Here is a 27,669-nt window from a genome sequence, read left to right as displayed (position 1 = left end):
TTAATATTCAGAATTGGAATTAATTATGGAAAATTCACCATTCTCTCCCCTTTCGTTTCTCTGTGAAGACTCTAGTTTCAGGCTATTCCCTTGAATTAATTAATTTGGCAGACCTTGTGAAGCATTGGTAATGTGCCTGAGACTGTGAGGTCCTGGAATTGATAACCAGGATTCTTAGATGGATGTGTATTTTCCAAGCACCTTCGCTGGTGCCGACTGCCTTGGCCCTCCCTGAGCTTGAAGTGGCTAATGAGCCATGATTAACATCATCATTTTACTGAGGACGGGGCCCTCTTCTGGCTCTTCTAAGTCACGTGGTCTTTCCCTGCCCAACTCGACCTTTTTTCTTGTTCGTTGGCGGATCAGTGGAGGATCCTTCTTAAGCTTACCTAGCCTATCCGTCTAGAGTGGAAGGCTCCCTTTTGATCTCTTTCTCTCATCGGTGTGCAAAGCACTGGGCAGGTGCAGAAGAAGGGGAAGACGTGGCTTCTTTCTACCAGAAATTTAAACACGTCACAGTGGATAGGACACACACATCTTGATTGAACAAATAGTTATTGAGTGTCTGCTTTGTGCCTAGCACTGTGCTAGGAGTTCGTATAATAATAGGGGGGCAAACTAGATGGAAAAAAAAACCCATCTCTTTGGCTTCTAGCTGTGGGCACAGGCAGTTTAACTGGGAAAGAGATAATCAAAATTGTTACAGATTATTATTAGTGCTGTGAAGAAAATTGATGAAAACTTAAATAGCAGTATAGGTAGAACACAATAAAATAAGAACACACAAAGGCCAATTAGGTATCATGTATCAGGTCTGGAAAGGCCCTGCTGCTGCCTCCCTCTCTTTAAAGCAGAGAAACTCAGGCTGGGGGGTGGGGTGGCTTTCTAGTGAGTGGGCTTCCCGGGCGCAGTGTATGTGGAGGGGCCTGGAGGAGGGGAGTGGGCTTTTTTGAGAAGAGTGTTGAGAGCTATAATTTCTTGAATTTGAACTCAATTCTAGTCCCTCTTTTAAAGTAGATGAAAACCCCCACAAAACAATATTTGTACTTTTGTGCTATGGGAACATTTCTTCCAACTGAGAACTGCCCTAAGCATTTGTCCATAGATTTGTGTAAGAACTTGGTTTGCATCCTACGTTTTGGGGATAAGCAGATATACCTGGATTTGTGCAACAGAAAGGAGTAGTTCAGGGTGGCTTCTAAAAGATTCCACTACTGTCTGAAAGATACTAGGAACTTTAATATCATGTGAGGACTGGGGGTGACTGAGAGGAGGGGGGTGGGGGGACGGGGTGCAGGGCCTGTGGCCTGAGGAAGAAGAAACACCCCCATCCTGCCAGGACTAGCCAGGACTCTGCTATAGGAGCCTGGGCCCCAGAACACCGAGAAAGGAGCAAGAAGGGCACTTCCTAAATGAGGAAGAGAATATATACAGTTGACCCTTGAACAAGGCAGGGGTTAGGAGTGCTGATTTCCCTTGCAGTAAAAAACTCATGTATAACTTTTGACAGTGATGGATTGGTTTCAGGACCCCCCGCGGATGCCAAACTCTGTGGATGCCCAAGTCCCTTATATAAAATGGCATAGATCAATGTATACAGTCAGCCCTCCACATCCACAGATTCTCAACTGCAGATAGAAAATTTCTGTCCTGGAACTAAGCCAGGAAGCGCTCCAAAGAGATCACCTGAGTGTGTCCAGAACCCGCCTGCTTGTTTTCCCAGCTGGTCCGCAGCTGAGGTCTGCGGGGTGGGCAGGACAGGGACGGTGGTGACCAGGAAAGCCAAACGTGTGCTGCTCAACAGTTGCCTTGGGAGAGGAAGGAGGTGAAACAAGCCAAGGTAATAACACAGTTAAAGAGACTCGTGTGAGGAAAATAAAGGACTTGGGCATAAGCTAGGTTTGTAAGACAGAGCACAGAGGCAATAACCATTAAAGGAAAAACTGATGCAGTAGATTTAATCAAAATGACAAACTTGTGCTCATCAAAAGATGCTATAAAGAAAATGAATAAGCAAACCATCAATCGGAAGAAAATATTTGCAAAACACATAACTAATGAAGGACTGGTATTCAGGACATATAAAGCATCCATACAACTCAATAATAAAAAGACAAGACATTTTGGTTTTAAAAATTGGCAAAAGATATAATGGATGTTTTTAATAGAAGATCCAAATAGCCAAAAGGCCCCTGAAAAGATGTTCAACATTATTGTCATCAGACAAATGCAAGTTAAAGCTATAATGACATGCCAATGACACACCCACCAAAGTGATTAGAATGAGAAAAAGGAGACAATGGCAAATGTTGTGAGGTTGTAGAACAACCAGGAACGCATACACATTGTTGGTGGGACTGTGCAGTGGTATACCACTTTAGAAAAATCTCAAGCGGTATTTTTTTTTTTAATAAGGCCATACCACAGCAATTTTATTCCTGGATATTTACCCCAAAGAAATGAAAACATGCCCACGAAAAGGTTTATATACCAATCATTACAGCAGCTTTATTCAGAATAGAAAAAACCCTAGACACTACATAGGTGTCCATCTATAGGAGAACAGATAAACGGACTGTGGTAGAGACATATGGAATACTACTCAGCAGTAAAAAAGCACGAACTACTACTGATGTGGGTAGCGTCATTCTGCTGAGTGAAAGAAATCTTTCAGAAAAGTAAATACCATATGAGTCCATTTATATAGTTTCTTGGACAGGCAAAACTAACCTATGGTTGTAAGAGTCAAAATAGGGGTTGCCTCTGGAGAATGTGAGGTGGGAACTGGGTGGAAAGAGGCTGAGCAGAGCTTTCAAGGTGATGACCATGCTCTATATCTTGAAGGGGGGGAGCATGCGTTTGCCAAAACTCATTAAATAGCACACCCAAGATGAATGCATTTCTCAAAGTGTAAATTTTACTTTATAAACCTGTAAATAAATATGGAACTCTAGAAAATGATGAGCATGCTTAAGGGTTTAGAGATAAAGTATACAGAGTATATCTGAAAATAAGATGCATTGATGGATGAATAGAAGGGTTAGGCTAGACATATGATAAAACACACATAACGAACTCTTAATTATAGCGTTTAGGTAGTGGATATATGGGCATTCACTGTAAAATTCTTTCACCCTTTCTGTGTGTTTGAAAATGTTCATAATAAATGGTAGACTAAACGTTAGACATAATACATGTTAGACTCAAGTGGAGGATGCAGTAATATGAATGAAAAATAATTGTGATTTATTGCTCTTTGTTACACAGGGCTATTTTGCTATCTTCTTCAAAATTTCATTAAAACCCACCATAGAAGCCTCTACAATGTAGCTGATTTATCAAATTCAGAAGAATCCTTCTATTATCTCTGAGTCATTTGTATCACCTGGATACTTTTGAGTTCATTTTCTCACCACGGCTATGAGTCTCTCTCTTCCTTGAATGTGATCGTCTCAAATATGTGTTTCCCTAAGTGCTGAGTGCTTAGAGTAGCTTTAGAATTGTTGTTTTCACTGTTAATTTGGAGAACCAAAAACCAACAAGTAGAAGGAGACTGGGAAACAGAGATGAGGGGGACTCAGAGTTCACAAAACAATTTGAAATATACTCAGGGAATGAAACAAAGTTCTAGTGTTTGAACAAAGATTTAAATAAAAGATGAGCTAGACATCTTTTTCCCTCTGACGACCGTTACCCACGTGCAGTGCAATGATGGATGTCATGTCCAAGAGCTGACATGGCTGTTCATTTTGACTTTCAGGGTCTTTGACTAAAATACCGGAGCCCCATTGTTCAAGTTAGCAATGTCACACCAGCCTTTGAGTGGGGAGAGCGAATTATAAACCACAGTAGGTAGTCACAGTGTGAACTGAAGACAGAGATTAGATCAATGCTTACCCCATTTTGTTTTCCTGGAATGAAGTCAAGAACAACGTTTGTGCTCTTTTTTATTTGCAATGAACCTAATTTTTGAACCGATCTATGTAATAATAAATACAGGAATGGCAAACTAGAGGAAAGGAGATTCAGTGTATGGGCTAGTTTGTCCTTGCATGATAATGAAAACAAAAAGATAAAGCAGACCTCTGCCCTTCTGGCTGGTAGAGTTCACTCTGTCTTTCTTCCCTGGCCCCATCTCCTTCTGCCATGCTGAACTTTCCCTGACCCCAGGTAGTATTTTGGGGGACCTTTGCTATTCTCCCTACCAGCCCAAGCCCAGCTATAATTACCATCTACCAGGTGTGTTCTCCTGGCATTTACCTCCCAGTACAGGGGTCGGCAAACTTGAAACGGAAGAGCCTCCAGGGGTCAGCAAACTGCGGCTCACGAGTTTGTGGCTCTGAAGTAAAATTGAAAATGAAAATAAAACTATCAAAGTTTCATTTATAAAATTTTAAAGGATATTCACATAATGGTAATTATGTAAAAATATATTTATGGCTCTTGAATAATTTTTAAATTGTTGTGAAGGACAGGATTGGCTCTTCCAGGGGTCGGCAAACTTTTGAGGTGGAACGTACCCAAAGAGCTGCATGTGGCTTGTGAGCCGCAGTTTGCTGACGCCTGTCCCATTATATGGCACTTTATTTGGGAAGGACTCTGACAGATGCATTCTAGCCCCACAATCCCTTCATTGGTATTAGTTATTTCAGTAACACACCCCTCAATCCTGGACCTGTGGCCTTGATGGGATCAGTCATTGGAAATAGAAATTCTGTGAGGGACAAAAGGCTCCCCAGCTGATAGTCCTGAGACTAGACTTGTCCAGGTGGTGACAGTGGGATTGTATAGGGGCGTCACAGAGATGGATGCCCTGTTGCTACATTGAGAAACTCTTAAGAAACTCAAAGCATCCTGGTGACAGTGAAAATTGCATTGATAGAATAGGGGTGCAGGACAGCTGGTCAATTTCTGTGTTTGTATAAAGGAATGGAGAGGGAAGGGGGGGAAAGAGAGTGCGTCAGTCTGCAAAGGACTCAGAGTGGCTCTTGTGTGTCTTCCATTGTTCTTAGCCCTGAATAAAGACAGCTCCGTTTGTCTTGGAATCACTGGCAGTTGACAGAATTCAGGACAGTGGACTCTACTAAGTGCAGAGCAGTAAGAGGAAAGACCATATTTCATTCATGTGTGGGTCTCAAGGTCCCGGCATTGAGAGAGTGCCCTGGAAGGAGCCCGGAAGGGCAGGAGGGCAGCTGGGTTCCAGCCCTGGTACTGATGCTGGTGAGATAGACCTCAAGGTCTGCCCTCCCTGCACTTCGCAGAGCCACCTGGTTATGAATGAGTCCCTGGCCATGTCCTCACTGTATCTCTGCACTCCCCTTGTGGAGGTTTCGATGTGCTGCTTTGTTTTCCAGCACCCCACATACGCCTCTTGTCTCCAGCACTTCTCTAGAAGACAGTTGCTTCCCGCTTCTTATGGCTCGTTAGCTGTGTGGTTTAGCTGTGTGAGTGCCGTGGTGGTGCCAGTCGCCCTTTCAGGTGGGTTTGCTGCTCTAGCATTTGGAGTGTTCTCAATACTCTCCCTCCCCCAGCACTCCCTGTCTCTCAAGGTTTGTGCCCTGCCTTCTAATAATAGTCAACTTTAGAAGAGCAGCCCACTTTTGTTCATTGATTTGTTTACTATTAAGTGCCCACGTTGTGCCAGGTGTAGACAAAAGGAATTTGCAAAAACTTGTAGACACTTTGCAGCCACCCAGATTTCTATATGACCTTCAGATCTGTGTATGAGTTTGCAACAAATTAAGAAAATAAGTTATATGGTGGGGAGGTTCAGGACACCCAATGCAGAGAGAAGTTGGGGATACATGAGATCACCTAGTCCAGGTCCCTGCCTTCAGAGCAGGAGGGGAGTCAAGTGAGAAAATTCACAGACTGCGAGGAGCGGAGTGGAAGGAAAGGAAGAGTTTTGTTTCTAGTTCTGCTGCTTTGGGTTTTTCTAGGTTAGTTTAGAAGGTGAAACTGATCAACAAGATGCACGGAATTGGTGGAATTCTGCAGCAAAAGGGTCTGAATCTCAGTGTGTGTCTCCTAATTAAAAGTGGGGCTCATGGCAGATGTTGTCGAGTCTGGACTCGCACTGGCTCAGTGTGGGGTCAGTATTGCCCGTGTGTATGGCTGGGTCCAGGAAGGTCTGTTCTACAGCCTCTTCTTGGTGGTGCTGATCTGGAAATAGCTGAGGACTGTGCTCAAGCCTGAGTATTTGGGGGCCACCTGGCCACACAGTAAGGTCCTGATTGTTACAGCCAATCAGAGGAGGGGGAAAGTGGAGCAGGCATGGTAGGTGATAGAGGCAATCTACCTGGAAGAAGGGAGGAAGGGAGAAAGAAGAGGAGGAAAAGCTGAGTGGTGAAATGAAGGCAGGGAAGGCGGCTCTTAGGAAAAGCCCCCAAGGAGGGAAGACCTGTAACCTGACCCAAGGCCCTGAGCCAATTCCTTTTTTTTTTAAGTTAGACATGGTGAAAGTCACACTCACGTGTCATTGTGCAGGGGAACGCTTCAGAGTATCTACTGTCTTGGTTTATGCGATGGATAAGTTCTTCTCTCTGAGCTTCAACTTCCCATCCATGTTTCACTGAGGAATCTCACCTTTTAACATGAAGTCATTCAGTTTCCAATTATTGCTTTCACCTGTGTCGTGGTGACTCTCCCTTCCCCCGTGACATCCTGCAGACACCATACGTGCCCAGTTAGGTTTAGGTACTGAACTTCAGTGTTGTCACCTGGTTTAGGGCTCCCCGTCTGCCATGGCAGGAGAGGGAGCAGGAACTCTCTTCCCTCCATGCCCCTGCCCTCCCACCTCCCCCTGGACCACATCAGCTCTAACGCCTCCGTGTTGAGGAAGGGGAAGAGGAATCTCAGTAAAAGGACAAATGACCAAAGGTTCCTTCCAGGTTGGTTTTGCTGCTTCTCTGTCTAACAGTGATCAGATGACAGACCATCTGACAGGTGTCCATGTGCAGACCCCCCCACGGAGTCTCTCTGAGCTTCTGTGGAGCGCCTGTCCTGATCTGGGACATGTAGCTGTGTCTCAACCACCCTAATCCCTAAAGCATAGCCTGTCTATGCTAGGGTGACAGACCTCTTGCAGTTCTTGTGGATGAGGTCCCAGCTCAAGCCTTGTGCCCTGTGGTGTCCACTTGGCTCATGAGAAGCTCCCGGGTTCTTTCCAGGCCCATGGACAGCATGATGACTTCCCTGCCACTTTGCTTTTCCCTGTCCGGGAAGGGAAGTGGTGCTGCAGTACTGTGGCCAAAGCAGAGAGCCCCTGGGGGATGAGGCACTCGTTTTCCTTCTTGCAAGCATGGCCATCTTTATGATTCTCTTGTATCCATGTCTCTTGGATTTAGGAATTGGGGGCTCCTTCTAGCTTCTCCTGCTCCCTGACCCTGCAGTCTCCACAAGGATGACAGCCCGATAACTCACTGTCTTCTACTCAAGCCTCACTAGGCTGTAGCGTTGGGGGGTGTCAGGCCATTGATGGTGGAGGGCTGACTTAGTGAGCCCTGGATGGGGAGCTGTCTAATCCTGGTTGTTGGTTACTTAGAAAATGAGGTCCCAAGTCCTTCTTGTTTTCAGCAGGGAGCCCTGTCCTCTAATATCTGGGTAACAGGAAACATCTCACCCAGCTCCTTAAGTACATTTTATCCTCACCCACACTGACATACTTTTATCTACACACATGCACACGTATCAAATACAGAATTCATGCCCTTTGTTTGAAGCTGTCTTTTCATGGTTTTGGTATTCTTTCTGTGATGGTCTCATTTGTCAAAGCTGAGGATAATTTCTTGTAGAAGGATAGATATTAAGGCTTATTGAAGGCTGTTACAGTCTCCCTACCCTCCAGACCTTGGCGAGTCAACGTGCACTGTGCTGGGGCTGCTGTATGCTTACATTGGTGTCAACAGACTAAATTATAGCACTACCCAACCCAGTTCCAAAGGATGAATGCCGTGGCACTTTAAGTATTTTGCAGAAACTACCATTTTAACTCATTTTCACAGTGGCTGCGGTTTTTTTTTTTTTTTATAGCCTTGTTGGAACTTTGGTTAAATATGAGAAAAACTGAAAGCTTCTTTGGGGATAATGGGATATCAGGTCCTTTAAGTTCTTTTAAAAAATGTTCTCTAAGTAGCAGTTTCTTTTGTGCCTGCCATTCTGCATAATAGTGTGTGCCTGCACACCAAGGAGAGCCTCTGTGCGTGTTTGGAAAAGCCTCAGTGGTCACTGTAATTTCAGTGCTTGTATGCTTTCACAGGAACCAGTAAGGAAGGACTGTCAGAACCTGTGTTTAGAACTGTGTTTGCAAAGATTTGCTAGTATTCCACACACAGCTATCAAGCAAAAACGTTGCACCATTCATCTTAGGAGGATCAGGGCTAGATCATCACTAGCATTCTCCTTTTCTTTTTCTGGCAGAGAAGCAAAAGCCAAGAGCATTCTCTCTCATGGGCACTAAGGGCCCAGAGCAGGGATCAGCAAACTTTTTCTGTGAAGAACCAGATAGTACATATTTTAGGTCTTGCCAGCTGTGAAGTGTTTGTCACAGCTACTTAGCTTTGCCTGTAGTGCACAGACAGCCATGGCAGTACATAAACAAACGAGCACGGCTGTGTTGCAATAAGACTTCAGTTACAGAAATCGCCTGGAGGACTGAATTTGGCTGATGGGCCATGATTTGCCAACTCCTGGTCTAGCGAGAGGTATGTTTTGAATTGTCACTGACAGTCTAATCAAGCCCAAGAAGGGAGCCCTACTTGACATCGATCTCTTGTATACACGAGTGTTCTCAGCTGATCAGCAGCTAGGAAGTGAGGTTAGGCTGGTCTTCAGTGTTCTAAGAAAGTGTTCATATGTGCGGAAATTTAGGTAGACTCCCAAGAGAGAACCTTAGTTCCCTTCTTCACTCTCCCGCACGCACAGCAGATGCTCAGGAACTGTGTGTCAAACAGAATAAAGTATAGGATGAAAGAATTTTTGACAATTTAAAGGAAATCGTGGTTTAGGTCAGGAGTTAGCAGTTGGGACCTGGGTGATTTTCTGGGGAACTCAAACCAGTTGTGAATTTCCACCAATGGCTGCCATGCTCCTGTTCCATGTGAAGGGCTTTCTTGCTCAAATGCTAATTACCACCCTCATTTTTTTTTTTTTGTGCTTGGTTCTCTACCAGTGTATCACACCTTGTCATAAGAGCAATATGGTATTTATTTAAATACATATTCACTGCTGACTGACAATACATTCGCACTCTATTATGCAGTTTCTAGAGACAAACTCATGGTGAGCTAGTCAGATGCTAGACCCAGATGGGAACTGAGGACAAAGTGCGCCCTGGTTGGTCTTTTCTGGCCTCCTGCTGCGCCTGCCCTTATATGTGACCTGATAAGTTTGCTATTTGAAAAAGTCAGTTATAGGGAGACTCATTGAAAATGACAGAAACATATTGTACAGCTTATTTTGACCTAGAATATATAACGAGACATTTACTTGCCAGGTTTTTTTTTAAGGCCAAAGGCCTTTTTTTGAGTATTATGCATCTACTGGTCAGAGCGCCTATTTTCTTTCTTGTATAAACTACATCTATTATGTACCCACATTTTCCAGTTGTGTTTTATTTAAAAATAGAATAAAATAAAGACACACAAGAAGAAAGCTGAGAACAATTCTTAAAGTTTATGGTTTTTCCTTTATCTCTTGCTGTCATCTTGCCATAACCATTCAACAACAAAACATTTAACAACATTCCTTACCCAGTACTTCCAAAGGATGCAGCCTGGTTTCTATGGATACAACAACTCTTTTTGCACTCCTATCTCCTCATTCGAAGCAGTATTCAATTAAGTAAGATAGTTACAGTAACAAATGCACCTGATATAAACTTGGGAACAAACTTAGCCAATTCTTGGTAGGCATACTATTCAACCGTTGGGAACAAAAATGTATAAGCTTTCTAGAAATTAACCTAGGAGTCACATGAGCCCAGTATGGCATGAGCATTAATCATCTGTTACCCAGGAGGAACGAAGAATGTCAGTTCACCTGACAGGTTGGTTAAAAGGACATCGGTTGAGAGAGCTTCTCCTGTATTAGCAACAAGGTCAAGACCTAAACTTCTACCCTCAATTCCCAGTGTAATAATAGCAACCATTATGTGCATACTGTGTGCCGGACATTGCACATTATCTCATGTATTCTTTCAACAATGCTTTCACTGATTAGGAAACCAAGTTCAGCCGGGTGAAGTGTGTGTGCAAGTTTATGTTGCTGGACAAAGAGGGAGCTTTGAACTCAAATTAATTCCAAATTCACTGTGCTACCCAGCTTAGGACTGGTAGCCAGAAGTCAGCCAACTAGATTTCAACTTTCCTTATTCTGGCTTAACGGAGGTCAGTGGCAAACTAGTGGAGTGTAGGCCTTACAGAGGTGATAGAATTGCTTGTTTTTCAGATCCCTTTTCCATCTCTTTCCCTTTTACTGGCCGTGGTGAGGGTGAGTCTTATGTCACATCTTTCTTTCTTTCTGTGCTCTCATATGTCTGGGCTATAAAACAAAAACAAAAACAAACAAAAAAACAAGACTGGATGTTAAAGTTGAACTGTTTCTTCTGGATTTGGATTTTTTAAAGTTTGGCATTTGTGCAGAATCACAAGTTGTAGAAAGTAGTAATTTCCAGACATTTGAGGTCTGATTCACCAACATAATACTGTAATTAAAGGAAAACCTGTATTTGTTTGCTGTATTTTATCCTAACTTACCAGGATGTTTTATAAATAATGAACCTAGATATTTGGAAAATAGCATCTACTTCACTGTTTACTCTTTCATGGGCTCTTCATGTTCAGATGTCTCAGAGTTTGCCTGAGCAGTAAATTTCTAGGGACGTGACTATGGAAAATGAACTTTACTGACATATAAAGTCAGTTTTAAAATACAGAGTATAAAAATTAAGCAGCTTGCCAATTCTCTTAGGAGGTACATTTATGAAGTGTAATGATTTCAGTTGGTCACAGAGTGTTAATGAATTTTGAATTGAGGCAGTTATGATTAAGCCTGTTGCCTTTTTCAACACTAATCATTATTAAAATGATGATTGATCTTAGCGATCATGAAACCATTAAAAAGGCATCTGCCTGTGCCAGAATTAACAGGATGGATGAAGTCTGGAGCTTTCAGCCAGCCAAGCAGGACTTGAGTGGCTGTGATTTCAAGGTGCTTGTTTGTTTACAATCTTTCCTGTGTTTTTCTGAGCCTTCAATATACTGTTTTTTGTCATGGGATACAAATGTTGGTTGGGAGAGGGTTGGGCCTCAGCACTGTGGCAGTGTGAAGTGAAGCTGAGTAGGATGATATCTCAACTTTCCAGAACCCCTCCCTTGATTGGTTAAGATGTCACCCCCACCCCAGAGCTTGTGGAGACTCTTCTGTGTAACATTCACAAAACAACCACCATGGTGACAGCAGCCATTGTATTGCGTGCAAACCATGTGTGAGGCATTTCCTGCCATCACTGTGAATCCTTAATTCCCCGAGGCTGGTGGTGGTGTCCCCATTGAGAGGATGAGGAAACTGCTATTTGAGAATTTCACTGCTTTCCCTAGGGATCCACAGCTGGTCAGGCGCAGGACCAGGCTTTGAACATGGTCTTCATTCCTTACAGTCAGTGCTTCCTTAAAAGATGGTTGTTGTGGGAGATCGCTTTACACTCTGAAGAAAGCTGAGGGAAGACTCCATCTGCTTCCGGGAAGGAAGACACAAAACCATGCTTTAGCGTGACAGCCCAGGCTCTGTAGAGCCTGCCCAACTGATGGCCTTTTATCCTCCTTTCCCATAAAGCCCCGAGATAAGAGGAGCTCCTTCTCCTCATCATGGCTCCTTGGGAATTGGATGTTCCTTACTCGGACAGCCCTGCCTCCAGCTAAGAGGTGTTTGTGGCTGGCTGCAAGCAGCCCCATGCCTGCCAGAGGACACACGCAGCTTCTGTGGACCCTCCTTGGTGTGCAAGCTCCAGTCTCAAGTGGGGACTCCTGGCCCAGATCTTCAGACACCCCATGCTCCCTGCCCTGCTTCTCTCTGACCTGCCGGCCCAGTGGGGATGTCATTTTGCTTCCTGTCTCGGAAATTTTTTGAGCCATTCCCCATGTGGACTCGAGATAGATCAGGGAAAATGGGCAGGCTGTGAGGTAGATCCGTCTGCTGGGCACCTTCCCTCTGTTTCATGTCCAGCTACCAGGGGTCTGATGCTGTTTTCCTGCCTCCAGGTGCTCAGTGTGCTGGTGCTGCGCTTCCCCTCTCTGGATTTCAGTTTCTGCATCCGCTAGGGGACAGTGCTACTGGGTCTCTGGAGTGAGTGCCTGCTGTGCGGGCACTCTGGCTCTGAGATGCAAAGCCTTCCGTGTGGAGCTATCGCACACCCCATCCTCCTCCTGGCTTCAGGGCCCCACTGCAAGCATATTTTTTCTTTCTTCCCATAAAAACTCCCATCTTGGTCTCACCCATTTTCTTCTCCTCCCTGCCTTGATGACCCTGGAGAGAGCTGTCCCCCAAGATGGCCCCACTTGATCTCCTAGGAGGGCGTGGAGCTCACTGCCCAACCCTGGCTTGGGTCTCTGTGTCTTTACCTGGAGCTTCAGTTCTTCCTCTGGAAACCAACTGCAGGAAATGAACCTACATCCCGTCACCTCCTGGGTTGGCTCTTTGTGATTGTTAGGTCTGTTTCTTGGGTATTTGGCTCTGGACGCAGTTAGGGGTTCTTTAAATACCCTTGAACTTGAGGTGTTTTGTGGATGTGTGTGTGGCGGGGGGAGAGTGTGTGCGAGCAAGCATGGGGGTAAGAGAATGGATATTTGTCTCCACTGGTGGGTCTAGATTATTGACTCTTAGAGCTATGTGTTTCAATTTTCTTTTTTTACCTCGGCCAACAGTTACATTTTACATGGTAACTCCCAAACATATGTATGTATTCTCTGAAACATGAGTTTGATGAAAAAATACTTTTACTATATTCTGATCTTTTCTATGCATTCTGATAGTTTCTGTCCTATTTTATTTCGTTTTTTCAAAAATTTCTGGATGTAAACTACACAATTAATTTCATATGTATCCATTTTAAAAGTCCTCGATCTTCCCATTACAGTATAAATTCCATGAAGACAGGCACATATTATTCTACTTCCTATAATTGGTGCTCAATTCATATTGTCAGCTGATTCTACTCTCTATGCAAATCCTCTGGAGAAATATTTTTCTGTGCTGAGAAATAATTTCATTCCAAAGATAAGGTCACTTGTGTCACTGATCTGATTTCCTTCTTTGACATTAGCTATAAAATCTCACAGACATGTTAATAAAAATATGTCTTCACAGTATACATCTTTGTAACAGTCTGATTCCTGTTTCATTTTATTTTTCTTGTTACTAATTTGTGTTTTTTCTCACCTTATTCTTTTGTTTTAAATGTTTAGAATTTTAGCTGAGTTTAATAATAGATGCTCAACGAGAGAAGCAAAAGAGATACCTAGAAGTAGAGACAGAAGTTCCCCATGACCTTGCTCTCAGAGGCACGCCTCCGCACTCTTGGGTGTCTGTGACGTAGACTGGCTTAGTAAGAGATCTTTTCAGACATCATGGAGGGCGTAGTATTTATTTTTTCATATTATTCATACTATTCCTTTAGTAAGGTATCAGTGACATCCTTCCTTGCTCTTAATATAGATCTGCTGCCTCTTTAACAGCCATATAGCATTCACTTTCCCAACTCTTTCAAATTTGTATACTCTTGCTGCCTAGAGTTCTTTTTTAGAGCAAGGTAGGTATTAAATAAAAATTTACTTCAAAGAACAGTAGAAATTATTAACTAGCCTATGCCACCTGACTAAATAGACTCCTCTGTTACAGCTTCTGAAGCCACCAGTTTTCCTGAGAATGGAATTGCTGAGCTGGGAGTGGAGACAGAGCCCTCTCTCCAGCCTGTGGGAGGTGCTAACAGATGAGGGCAAGGTTTGACTGGCAGGACCAAATCAATGCAAATGCTGCTCCCAGCTCAGAGTGGGTTTGCAGAGACTCAGTTCTGCTCAGTCATTGACTTGTGTATTGATTTCCACTTCAGGGCCACAATGGGGTGGTACCTGGTTTTCAAGCTAACTTAATTTTACTTTCTAGTACTAAAGTAGTGGTGAATTATAGACATGAAGTTAATAATCTGTGTACGCGTATCAAACACTTTATCCTAATTATAGACTTTACACTGTATTTTAAAACTGATTCATAAATTTATTTAGGAATAAATTACCTATGTTCCTATGATCTCAGCACATTCACTGGAAATGGGTGACTATGTATGAGGGTTGTTCATCCCCCAAAGTGGTTTTTATGGTGGGAATAGTGACTGGTGAGCTGAGTGCGCCTGTTCCCCACTGACCCACAGATGCCCCTTTTTTGTTTTCATGGTGAAAGTGGGGGATAATTGGGGGTCTGGGAGCTGGGCCCTGGCTTATCTCAGACAGACTTTGCTGGACAGCCCAGGGAGGTGTAGGAGCAGGTTTAGTGAGGCCCCTCTCTCCCTCACAGTGCAGCCAGTGCTAACCCAGGCAGGCCCACCTGAGGGACGTGTCTGCCCTGGGGGTGTGTAGGCCTGCAGGGTGGGCAGTGAGCCAGCCATTGTCCCAGTGCTCACTCCGCGAGTAGTTAGTAGTTGCTCTGTACAGGCTCTGTGCTGCCCCTGGGTGGTCGCCAGTGCAGGGCGTATTAGGAAGACACAACAGTAACATGAGCCAACGTCCGTGGGAGCGTGCTATACGCAGACCCTGGCTCATGTGTTTTACCTGCGTTGCCTCATTTACACTTAACAATCAACCTGGGCATTTTCTACCTTTCTTACTCTCATTTTATGATGAAGAAGCTGCGGCGAGGAGGGGTCAAGTCATTTGCCTCAGTCCACAAAGCCAGTAATTGGTAGGAAACGCCAGAACCTGACCCCAGTCGCTTTGCCTCCTCCGTAGGAGGTGAAAGTACTTCTGAGCACGTGACTGCAGTCATTCTTAAATGGGAGCGGCCCCACCCACCAGGTACCAGCACTTGTACAGTTAGCGGCAGTGACCTCCAAGGTGCATCTCAGGTTGCCCCGTGGAAGTTGCCTAGGTGACTCTAGGCTGAGGTGATTCTGGTGTGACTTAGGTAGAACGACACAGAAGCCCCGGTGAGGTTTGGCGGGTGTGGGACTGGCATGGAAGTGTGGTTCTCCATCAAGTGGGTGTGGGCAGGTCACTTCAAACAGGAGGGCACGCTTGCTGCTGTTATTCCTGTTCACTGTGGCCAGAAGTAACTTAGTGCAAGGACCCTTATATGCGAATATAAGTGATAATCCCTTCTCTGCCTGTCTTACTCTGTCATTTGTAGAATCAGCTGAGATAAGAGATTGGAAAGTGTTTCTTTCACCCAAGTGCTGTGTCCAGGAGTGCAAATGGTATGTTTACAGGGGGATGAGCTGAGACTGTGTGTATAATTCACATGTCAGGGAATTGAACCATACACAGGTTGGGAAGGCTTTTCTTTAGCTCTGTTAATGGAGAAGAGGGATGACTGCTTTCTTGTCAAGATGAAATGTTTGGTTCTAAACTTACTCAGTTCCTGCCATTTTGAAATGTTTGCTCATGCCTTAATTTTTAGCCAAGGAGGTAGATGTGTTGGAGCATTTGGCTTGTGTCATGTGAACTAATCAATGCTAAGAAAAGGCTGCTTTTCTAAAATGATGGGTGTTTGGCAGTTGTCACATGAGCCAGGCCCCACACATCGCAGGAGGCAGTGAGCTGCTTTGATCCGTCCCACGTAGGGCACATACTCCCACTGCCATCTATCTTGACCTGAGCTGTCAGAACGGATGTAAAGGCCTGACATGGCTTAGAAAGAAAGCATAACTCTGTAACTCCAACTGAGAGAGAGTGAATGGGCTTCTGGCCTGTGTGTGAGAGCTGCTGTTAGGGTTCTCTGATGGCGGCACACAGTCTCGACTCAGGTGCTTAGAAATGCAGCCTTGGAATCATGGCTGTTTTTCGTTTTTTTGTAGATGGTGCCATCTTGGTATTTATTGAGGCTCAGTGCTCAGTTCTCTGCTTGGTACAGTGAGAGGATTATTCAAAGGTAGATGCAGTGGTTCTTGCCCTTAAGGAAGTGACAATCTACAAATAGTACACGACAGCACGTTCAATAGGTTTATCTTCCCAACTAGACCAGGAGCTCCTGGAAACAGGCAGTGCCTTGCCCTTCTCTGCTCTCATGGCCTTGTACTTAGTTGGTGCTCAAGTATTCATTATTATGATTTACCTTCATGATTAAATGCCATGCATGTGGTCCAACTTTTAACTCTGGAGCAGCGAATTGTTTTGACTCACATGCCTGCTCCGGGGATGCCTGACTGGGCACCTCGTAAGCTGCATTAGGGGGCTGTGGGAGGAGTGCCATCTGATGGCTGGCGAGTGATGTCTGCTGCAGGGGTGCCTAGGGAGCAGAGGCTGCAGACATTTGTCTTTCCTGATAAGTATATCAGGCTTGCAAAAGAGGGAGCAAAATAGCCTCAGGGGAAAAAAAGTCCGTAGTCTTCCCTGGGTGAAGGGTGAATAGGATTTAGATAAACAAACAAGGAGGTTGCTTTCAGTCATGGAGGAGACCAGAGGTTCCAGTGAGTATGACATGTTTGCAGGATGTTGTGAGAACTAATGGATTGAAGCAGAAGGAGATATGGAGAAGAAAGGGGAATCAGGTAGGGTGGGGACCTGTACCTGGTGGGGTGGTTGGTAAGCAGAACACAGACAGATTGTAGAGGTCCTTGGGGATGCCAGATGGAGGAATTTAGATGTGGTCAAGTCCTGTGCGTTTTAGGAAGTTTTACCCAATGCTTCAGACACAGTTGCTCCATCCGCCATCTCCCCACTGGAGATCCCAGTACTCTTCTTTAGCTTTGACTGTTGTCTGCTGTGTCTTGAAATTTTTCTATATGCATCTGAGGTCTCCCTTCAGGACATGGACAATGTCTTAACCGTTTTTGAATCTCCAGTGCTCAGGATTACACCCGGTGTGGAATAAAATACACAGTAAATGTTAGGGAATTAAAGTAGGTTGCCTAAACTGCCAAGCAAGGTGGGGAGGAGGTGGGCAGTGCTTTAGCATTGACCCTGGTTGAGGGAGTGCCTGGCTGCCCACTGTAGAATGTACCCACTACTCAGGGAACTCAGAGCCTACGTCTGAGGATAGGTGGGAGGGAAGATAGGCCAGTTTGAGGCATCATATTTACAGGAGTGTTTAGAGTTCAGGAATCCAGTTGGAATTGAAGACAGCAACACAGAATGGATGCGATTAAAAGAGACAATTTGGGGAGCCGGCTGGGTGGCTCAGTTGGTTAGAGCATGAGCTCTGAGCAACAGGGTTTCCAGTTTGATTCCCACATGGGCCAGTGAGCTGTGCCCGAGTTGAGCTGGTGAGAGCACGTGCTCTTAACAACAAGGTTGCCAGTTCAACTCCTGAATGGGATGATTGGCTGCGTCTTGCCCCCCTGCCCACCCCCCACGCCCCGCAACTAGATTGAAAGTGACGACTGAACTTGGAGCTGAGCTTGCACCCTCCACAACTAAGATTGAAGGACAACAACTTGACTTGGAGCTGATGGGTTCTGGAAAAACACAATGTTCACTTTCCCCCAATTCTCCAACACTGTTCCCTTCCCCAATTCCCCAGTAAAATCTTAAAAAAAAAAAGAGACAATTTGGAACGCGGAGTGTAGATGAATTCCCAGAGGCAGTGACTGGCAGGGATCATGGGTCCTGTGCATAGAGAACCATCCCCAAGCCTCAGCTCATGGGTCAAACGGAATCATCAAAGGAATTGACTCTCTCGAGAAATGAGGAGCTGCTGAAGATTCTTGTAGACGCTTCAACTTGCAGAGAAGCAGAGCGAGCCTATAGGCCCCCTGATTTACTTAGGACGTTTTGGTTTGCAATTGACCAAAAACCCAACCCAAACTGGCTCAGTTCGTTGAATGTTGTAACGGAACAGCCCAAGGTGGGGGAAGGGGGGGAGTTTTGGCTTCAGGTTTAGCTTGATCCAGGTGTTCATACAAAGGCATTAGAGCCAGAGGCTTACCTCTGTCTGAATTTGTCTTTCTGTATGATACACTCTCTCCCCATTTCTTGGCTTGGCTTCCCTTGGTGTTGGCGTTTCATCTCAGAGCTAAGTCCAGCTAGTGACAGAACTGCCTGCCCAGTCGGCTGAGGTGAAAATCCTAGGATTAGCTCTCAATGGACCTGGTTGGCCTACACTGGGTCACAGACCTATCACTGAACCAGTAACTTGGGCCATATGCTGGCCTCTGGCCTGAGATAGAAAGGGAACAATTTGTGGAGGAAACTTGGGGTGCTGTTACCCTGGCAGTCTTGCTGGGGGACAAGAACCATAATTAGCCACCCCCCTCGAGATGCTTGTTTTAGCCTCGGCAGCAAAGAAGCAGCTGCCTGTGCTCTGTGGGTGAGTGAGGAGGCCACATCCAGAGAGAACGCCCTGCCAGCCTCCCCTGCCCCAGACGGGATGCTGCCCTCTGCCCACAGACCAGATGTCTCTGACGCTGGTCTTCATAGAGTGGTCAGCCAGGCTACTCTGCTGGCCTCTTGCATTTGTCATCTGTGGGTACATTTGTGGATGGTTCCCTGCACAGTGGCCCTCCCCACCTGGGTGGTCATGGTGTCACTGGCCTGTCGTGAGGTCTCAGAAGAAACCTCTTCAGGGAGTTTGCAGATCCTCCCCTCGGGGCTCCCTTTCCTGGGGCTGGGAGAGCGGCCGTGCCTCTGCCCTGTTCCGGGCAGCCTTTGATTGGGACGTTTGACAGTTGGCAGAGCTCTTTCCCACCTTTCACTTAATCTAATTTCACTGTAACCTGGGTGGGGAGGGTGATTGTCTTTGTTTTATAGATGAAGAAGCTGAGAAGCATAAGGGGTAAATGACAACCAGGGTGACCCAGCTGTACAGACTAGAACTGGACGTAGGTCACAAGCGTCATCGAAAATTTGTACTTTTAAACCAAAGGGGAAGAAAAGCAAAGGCAAACTGACTATTCTAGCCAGTTTCCTTGTGTAAATAGGGCATTAAACTACCCATTGGAGGCCCGCTAAGTACACACTTCATTAATACCTGCAGAGAGAAAAATGACCTCCGCTTACCTCTAAGCAGCTCTGAGCCAAGGCCCACCTGCTGGCCACCCTCCTATGGTTCACCCACCAGAGTTTTACTAGAGATTGAAACCCTGTAATAGTAGCTCTGGGGCTCACCTCCTGATATGTGGGAGGCTCTCAGCAAACCTGGCTTGAAAATGCTGGCAACCTCAGGTGACTCAGCCACTTGACAAAACAGCTGCTGCTCTTGGTTGGCTGTCTTTCTGGGGTCTCTGGCCTCACAGGACCTCCTTCAGAAGCCTGTGTCTGGACTTTGCTTGTCAGGACACAGAGAACTGTAGTTTTACAGCTGGAAGCACTCATCTATTCAGTCTGCGCACTTTACAGATGAGACGTGGAGGTCAGGCCCCACGACCTGGCCCACAAGGCCCTTCATGACTCCTCTTGAGCTGCCCTGTCCCGTCCCACCTGCCCCTACTCCAGTGCTCCCGCGGCTCTGGTCTGCTCCTAACCGTTAACCGATTTGTCTTTGGGCGCACTCCTCACTGACTGGATATGACCGCCCCCACATCGTGAGCAGGGAGGCTGTAGTTAGGAAGTGTGATGGCTACGCTGAGAGCCTTTCCCCTGACATTTACTCAGGGATGGTTTCCAGGGACAGGACAAAGCCAAGGGGCCCTTGTATTATTGCTGTGGACTGAATGTTTGCGTCCCCCCAAAATGTATATGTTGAAGCCTCACCCCCAGCATGATAGCATTTAGAGATGGGGACTTTAGGAGATAATTAGGGTGGGCCCGCATGATGGGATTGATTAGTGCCCTTAGAAGAATAAGAAGGGAGAGCTCGCTGTCTACACATGCGTGTGCCAGGGAAAGGCCAGATGAAGACGTAATGAGAAGTCAGCTCTCTGCAAGCTGGGAGAGCCAGACACCAAATCAGCCAGCACCTTGATCTTGAACTTCCAAGCATCCAAAACTGTGAAAAATAAGCCTCTGTTGTTTAAGCCACCCAATCTGAGCCACCCAATACGGCAACCTCAGCAGACTAAAACAGTTATGGAACTTCTTAGCAGGAAGGGCATCAAATAATGTGTGGTCAGAACCTCTCATTTTGCCCATATATTTATTCATTTATAAATATCGAATGTCTATTTTTGTGACAGGCCTTGGGAATATAATGATGCATGAAATAAAAATGGTCTCTGATCTTTGAGTAATGATCATTTATTGGGGAGACAAATATAAAAGAGAGGATTTTTAAAAAAATTAAACTTCCATTGCAAATAAGGCTAAGAAGTAGTATAATGAGTTTTGACAACATCTAACAGCAGGCCCTAATTTTGTCTGGGAGGTCAGCAATGGTTTCACTGAGAAAGTGTCATTTAAGCTGAGCCTTGAAGAAAAAGTGGAACTTAGCCTGATGAACAAGCGGGCTGGGGGAAACCATTGTAGAAAGAGGGAACAGGATGTGGACCTAAGTCAGTGTCTGAGTCAGGGCTAGCAGAAAACAGACACTCTGCACGGCTCCAAGCCCCGTGTTCCTGTCACTGAACTGTGCTGGGCTTGTTTTAGGCCTGCATCCGAGCTGTGTTCTCACTCTGAAGAGGGGAGTGTCCATGTGTGGGTGCAGCAGTGTGGGTGAAAGGCATGGAGGAGGGAAAGCATCCGGCATGTGTGGGAAGGGGCGGGTTGTCCCGTGACTTGAGGTGGAGGCTCTCCTGGAGAGAAGTGAGGAAGTTGGAAGAGGAAGCTAGAGAATCCGAAGGGATGAGGGCCTCACCGAGGGGGCTCAGGTCAGGATTGAAAGGGAGGGTCAGGTGAGAAGTCGAAATCAGCTATTATCTCAGCAGTCTGACCATTTATTCCAGGCTCCTCCTAGAAAGGATTTATGGTAACTTAGATTCCTCCCTAGTTGTTTTGCTTTTTGATACATATGCTAAGATCACAAAACCTCATGCTTCTATAGCGCCCCCCCCTTTAAGTCTAGCTTTATTGCTTTATTCCTTCCCCCTTTCTTCTTTCCTACTTCCTGTTAGCACCTGTATGTATGTCCAATATGGTGCTAGATGCTGAGGTTACAAATACAGTAAGAGATGAGCCCTGCCAATGGGGAGCCTAGGCCTGCAGGACACAGAAGCGTGTGTGTATGTATGGGAGGGAACAGCTACTGCCAGGGTGTAAGCCAGGACGTAAGCCAGAACAGTGCAAAGACTTGGGCTGTGTGCGTGGATGAGCAAAGCATAGAGGTGAATCATACTTGGCTCATCAAGCCTTTGGTGACCTTTAGAGAGCAAGATGGGAGTTCTGTGAGGGATCAGGGTTTCTGAGGAGGACCCAGGCGCGCAGGGATGGATGGCTGGATGTTCGTCCCAAAGTGCTAGTAAAAGGGTCCCTGAGAACAGGAGAGCCGACAACCAAGTACAAGTACAGCCAGGTGTAAGGATCCTGGCATCTTCCACTCCCTACTAGTTGGAGTTTGTATTTCTTCCTAAAGGTTCTGTGTAGAGTTAACTGGTTTAGAGCCTCTTCTGTTTGGTGAAACTTCACTGTTTAAAAAAAAAGATAAGTCAGATTTCAGAATTAGATTTCGAGCCTTTATTTCTCTGGTGGCTTGAGGTATCATGTCAGACTTCCATTCATATCATTGGTGGTTTCTTAATGGGAGGTTTAACCCACCCTGCCCACCCAGGTGAGAGAAAGCCCTGCTGGTGGCTTTGTGAGGGCACAAGCACACATGACGCTGCCTGGAAAATGCAGGGATATTGGGGTACAGGAACCATTTACTCCTTTTGTTCAGACTGGGGTAGGGCTTGAAAGTGCAGCCCCTGCCCGGGGGACACCTCGTCTCACGCCCAGCTCTGGAGAGTTCTTGCTTGCTTATTTTCAGCCTTCCCATTGCTTCATCCCTGCTGTTTGTCTTCCTCTGTGCTCTGCTCCATCCTGGCTATAGACTCCATATCTTCTCTGTGTGACATCTCACAGGTTCCTTCAATTGGGCGCCCATTCCCACCTTGCCCAGTTTGGTGGCTTCCTTTTCGAATTACAAAGTCAACATACTTTTTCTCAACTGAGCAATTCTCTTGTGAAGTAAATAATTACCCCTCCCTTCCCATCATTGTTGCTTTGCAAGATTTTTTTTTTTTACACTACATTTGCTTAATATGGAGGTATATTTGTTTTAGAGACGTTCTTTTTAACAGCAGGATTGGGGACCAGAGTGACCACTGGCTTCTAGGCAAACTGGTCTGTCATGCTCTCCAGGCCGTGATTGTTCAGCTGGCATTATGGTAGAGCCTCTGTAATAAAGAATCTCATTAAAGCCAGGTTGCATTTCTTATAATCAATTCCATCAAGTAATGCACTAAGGATTTTGGAAAGAGAAACCAAATTCTTTAAAAAGGAGAGAGGAGGACAAGAGAAGGGGATGAAAGAACCCTAAACAATTCAGTTATCCTAATGGCCCTTGTATTAAAAATAAAAGCCAAAGAGGAAAAACAAGTTGTGTTTGGTAGGTGTACTCCCTGTTCCTTGCCTTGTTTTTCTGCTCTAAAGTATAGTGCTGTGTTGACATCGGGATGTAACTGCTATGAATATTGATGGCAGCAAAAGCCTTCCCCCCCACCCCCGCCCCCAATCTGGCCTAGTAAATAAAGCAAAAAGGATAAAAAGGGAAGCGGAATTGTAAAATCAGCATGCTGTTAGTAGCTTATCTTGTTCCCTTAGAACTATAAGTCTCCAAAACATACCGACGATCTGCATTTGGTGGTCAGGGTCTAATTGCAGTACAGTGGATTAGTATTTTCAGGGATTTTTTGCTTGTGCTTAAAGCAACAGAATTGCTCTTCCTTTTAGCTCTCCAAGTTAAAGTCGCTGCCTCATGGAAGCCCGCCCTCCTGGATGTCTCCTCCCTACCCCGTAGCAAAGTCGGTCCCTGTTCCTCAGATCTTATGCAGTAGTGTCAATGCACCTCTCATGGGAGCACCACGCTCGGGGACGTGGAAGTGAATAGGAAGAGGAGCCCTTGCTTGTGTGAGGTGACAGGGAGAGTAATCAGAGCCATCGGAGGTCTGTGTGTGGCAGGAAGGTGTCATGCATGCCGCTGCTCTGGGAGCATTTTACAAGCCTGCTCACCCCAGCCTGGAGTACTCAGCTGTGTGGGAGAGGGTGAGGGTGTGGTCCAGCAAGGTCTTTGCAGCCTGGCAGAGAGGTTAGGGTGCACAGGATGGGCTGGCCCTAGGAAAGCACCTTTTTGTTGGGAGGTCTGGAGGAAGCCTGGGTATAGAGGTTAGGAAGGAGCTAGGCTTAAAAATTATCTTTTATTAAAGTATAATTGACCATATAATATTATATTAGTTCCAGGTGTGCAGCATTGTGATTTGACATTTATGTGTATATACCTTACAATGTGATCACCATAAGTCTGGTAACTATCTGTTACTGTGAAAAATGATTGTGATATTATTGACTATATTCCCTTCATTGTATATTATATCCCCATGGCTTATTGAGTTTATAACTGGAAGTTTGTATCTCTTAGTCCTCTTCACCTTTTCCACCCATACCTCTATCCCCCTCCCCTCTGGCAACCATCAGTTTGTTCTCTGATTCTGTGACTCTATTTTTGTTTTGTTTTATTCTTTTTAGTTTTGTTTTTTTTTTTAGATTCCACGTATAAGTGAAATCATAGGGTATTTGGCTTTCTCTGTTTGATTTATTTCATTTAGCATAATACTCTCTATGCCCATCCATGTTGTTGCAAATGGCAACATTTTATCTTTTTTGTTGCTGAGAAGTATTCCACTGTATACATGTACCACCTCTACTTTATCCGTTCACCTGTTGATGGACATCTAGGTTGCTTCTATTGTAAATAAGGCTGCAGTGAACATAGAGGTGCATATCGAGATAGGCTTTTAAAATTGAAAACACGCTGACTCTGGCTAACTTATACCACAAAAGAATTTATTAGACTACTGTAATGGTGTGCTGAGATCAGAGAGTGCTCTGGAGGGCAGGTTAGAAATGACAGGAACCCAGGAAGGAAGAACTGATAAACTGGCGTTCTGGCATGACCAGTGAGGAGTGGAGAATGGGGGTGAGAGCTAGAGTACAGCCGTGGTTGGATCGGTCCCCTAGTGGTAAAAGGAAAGACGCAGTGGTAAGACGTGCTCAAGTTCAGCTGGGGACTGGAATTGGCCAACGATAGAGGGGTAGCACTCTGGTGGCAGATGGCCTGAGCCGAGGGTGGCTTAGGGAAGCTAGCAGTCACATGTAACAAAGCAAAGTCCTTGCAGGGGAGAAGTGGATGAACCTTTTGGCGTTATCAGAGGGCCAAAGAGGCAGACTTGTTCTTTGTCACTTACCTCTCTTGGGACTTTCTCTGTGTGCATGTTGGAAACGCACACCCTCCCCTACCAGAGTAAACTTTCGAGGCTAGGGACCATAGTGGACCATTTTTCTAATCCTGGTTCCTGGTATGGGGCCTGTCACGCAGAAGAGGTGCTTCCTGAGTGTTTCCTGGGCCACATTTATGTGACCTCTTGCACTAGGCATCTTAGTAAGTGAATTCCATGACTTCCATTTCCCTAATATTGGTAACTTTCCTCAGGTCCCACAGAGTAGAATTAATATTAGTAGAGAACTTTATGACCCTCTATGGACGAGTTTAATTACTGATGATTTTTCATTTTGTTATTATTTAAGTAGCTTCTTGCCAGGGAATGCCTCTGTAAAACTAATCATACACATCCCAATTGGTCCATATTTCTATTAAAACTGAAGCTGTATAAAGAAAACCTTGATCAAAGAGGAAAGAATCAAAAAAAGAGAGAAAATGCTCAAAAATGTTAAACCTGCTGATGTGTTTTCTATACTCATGGAGTTGTGTGAGTTGCAACTGGAAAAGTTCCAAAAGTCATCTAGCCTAAGGGCGAAGTCTTGGAGGTCTGTGGCAATCAGCTGAGAATGACTGCTGGGGCTGGTAGAAGAGATGGTTTGAAGTCTGAGCCCAGGCTTCCTGGGAATGTGCATGGTGACCACTCAGCGGTGTCATCCGGGAGAGGTGGTATGCCAGTGAGCAGGCAATGGGTTTACTATCCTGAATTCACCCCCTCTCCTCCCCTTACTGTGTGGATGAGAAAACACAGGTCCAGAGGAGAGGAGGGGCTTGCCAAGGTCACTGTGCTGCTCCAGTGACAAAGCTGCCCCTCACTTAGAAGTCACACGTAAACCCAAGAGCAAGAGAGGGTCAAAGCAGACACATCTTCCTTTCTTCCAGAGGACATTCTGTTCAAAGCCGCGGTTAGAAGCTTTATTGCACACTCGTGCTTTTCTGGGCCTGATTTGGCAATCTCAGGAGGAAAACATGCTGCGTTTTGCAAATGTGTGCAAATAACAAACATGCCCGTTATGTCCTAGGCAGACTCATTGCACATGCATCAGGGCAGGTGGCAAAATGCAATCATGCAGTCCAGAATGAGAAGTGTTTTACACTTAGTTGCTTATGAGAAATTCAGTGTTAGAATTAAAACGCCTTCCTGGCCCAGGTGCAGTGTTAATTGTCCCATTTCTCATAATACAACTTTGCTTGGAGAAAAATGTTTGGATATGAGATGTAGCTTCTAATCCCTGTTTCTTTATCTTTTCTTCTTCTTCCCCTCCTACCCTTTTTCTTTGTCTCTTTGGTTTTTTTTTTCCCACAGGAAAAAGTAGAATATGCCTTCCTGATTATTTTTACAATCGAGACATTTTTGAAGATTATAGCGTATGGATTATTGCTGCATCCTAATGCTTATGTTAGGAATGGATGGAATTTACTGGATTTTGTTATAGTAATAGTAGGGTAAGTCCCTTTTATTTTGGGGGAAATGTTTGTTTGGAAAATGGGAGGTGGGGAGTAACAGAAACACAGTTTCTTTTTGGGGAATATGATTACTCCTCTATGCCAGCGATTGCAGCCAGAATCTGTCAAGAGTTCTTTGAAGACTGGTGAAGCTGCTGTCAATCTCTGGGCAGAACTGGTTTGAAATTCTCTCATGATTTTTACCCCCTTTCAGTTACATGTTCTAGAAGAAGGAAGTCTAAGCTCCGAGTGTGAGAGGGTTCATCTTATAAGTCCTCTGGTTTCCACAAATAGGCCAGTCCTGCTGGTGATGTGAGTCAAATGTGTAGAGCTCTTATATTTAGCACCCTGTTAAGTTAAAAAAAACCCCACAAAAAAACAGTCAAAAAGTAATAAATTCTTATAGCAGTGAGGTACTCTGCTATTTAACATCCCTTGAGTAAAGCTATTAATTCTTTCTGCTGACTTGTGGGAAAATACTTTGGCATGCTACTACCCCATTTTAAATAACAAAACAAGTGTCTGAATAATGTCAGATATCTGGCATGAAATGAAATAAACCAGAAAATGCAAAGAAGCAGGCATTTTCCTGAAATCCTGTCACAGGAAGACGTACCAACAGCTTAAGTTAAAGGAGAATGTTAAAATAAAAAACAGTGGCCTGTATTATTCTGGGCTTTTCCCCCAGCAAGAGAAAAATGAATCAGCATTAGGGGAATGCTGGGTCTTTGGACCAAGTACCCACATAGGAAAATAAGATATATCCCATTGCTGAGTCTTAGTTACCCAGCTTTATAAAATGGGTTGCTCCTAAAATTATATTTGGTCCTATGGAGAGAGATTATTAAATGGTCTCTCTGTTTTCATCTCCATGACTTTGTTGAACTGCCTTTTATTTATTTTATTTATTTTATTTTTTATTTTTTAAAGATTTTGGTGAATTGGGGGAGGGCAACAGTGTTGGGGAATTGGGGAAGGGGAACAGCCAAGTTGTAGTCCTTCAATCTTAGTTGTGGAGGGCACAGCTAGCTCAGCTCCAAGTCCAGTTGTGCCGCTCAGCTAAAGGTGCTGTTTTTAATTAGTTGTGGGTGGGCGTAGCCACCATCTTGAACAGGCAGTCTTGTTAGGAGCATGTGCTCTTACCAGCTGAGCCATCCTGCTACCTGTTGGCAGCTCAGTGGCAGCTCAGCTTAGGCACAGCTCACTGGCTCATGTGGGAATCCAACCGGCGACCCTGTTGTTCAGAGCTCCCATTCTTGAGCAAGCTCTTAACCAACTGAGCCACTCAGTTGGCCCTGAAATGCCTTTTAGAGTTGAGTAGGTAGTTTTTCTTTTGGCGTCTTCTTTCATCATGAATTCTTTGGCTTTTCATGGGAGACTAATATAGCTGGATATTAGGAGAGGGGGATACATTTTGAGCTTGTCATTTTAAGCCTAAGAAGTTAAAATGGGAAATGGTGGCCCCGTGGGATAATTATACTTAAGGGAAAACACTTGGCTTTTGCAGAAACCACATAGTACATTGGCACCTAAGGTATTACTGCAAAGATAGTGCAGCAAAACTGAACAGGTGGTAGGGCCAGCCGAGTGGCGCGATGGTTAAGAACTGGCTTGGGACGCCAGAGGGCCCCGGTTCGGATCCCACATATGAGGGCCAGTGATACTGCCCTCTACAGC

General features: G+C 45.1%; 1 protein-coding gene across 13 annotated transcripts in view; it reads left to right on the top strand.

The window, feature by feature from the left end:
- Nucleotides 1–27,669, top strand: part of CACNA1D (calcium voltage-gated channel subunit alpha1 D) — a 343,694-nt gene that overhangs the window by 150,611 nt on the left and 165,414 nt on the right. For all 13 annotated transcript variants that reach the window (XM_019667401.1, XM_019667403.1, XM_019667402.1 and 10 more), the window contains exon 4: nucleotides 25,853–25,992. In XM_019667401.1, the coding sequence (XP_019522946.1) occupies nucleotides 25,853–25,992 (140 nt within the window). The remainder of the gene's footprint in view (nucleotides 1–25,852; nucleotides 25,993–27,669) is intronic.

This window comes from Hipposideros armiger, unplaced genomic scaffold (assembly GCF_001890085.2).
Source record: "Hipposideros armiger isolate ML-2016 unplaced genomic scaffold, ASM189008v1 scaffold_496, whole genome shotgun sequence".
Classification (NCBI taxonomy): domain Eukaryota; kingdom Metazoa; phylum Chordata; class Mammalia; order Chiroptera; family Hipposideridae; genus Hipposideros; species Hipposideros armiger.
This window is presented reverse-complemented; position numbering and strand designations above follow the sequence as displayed.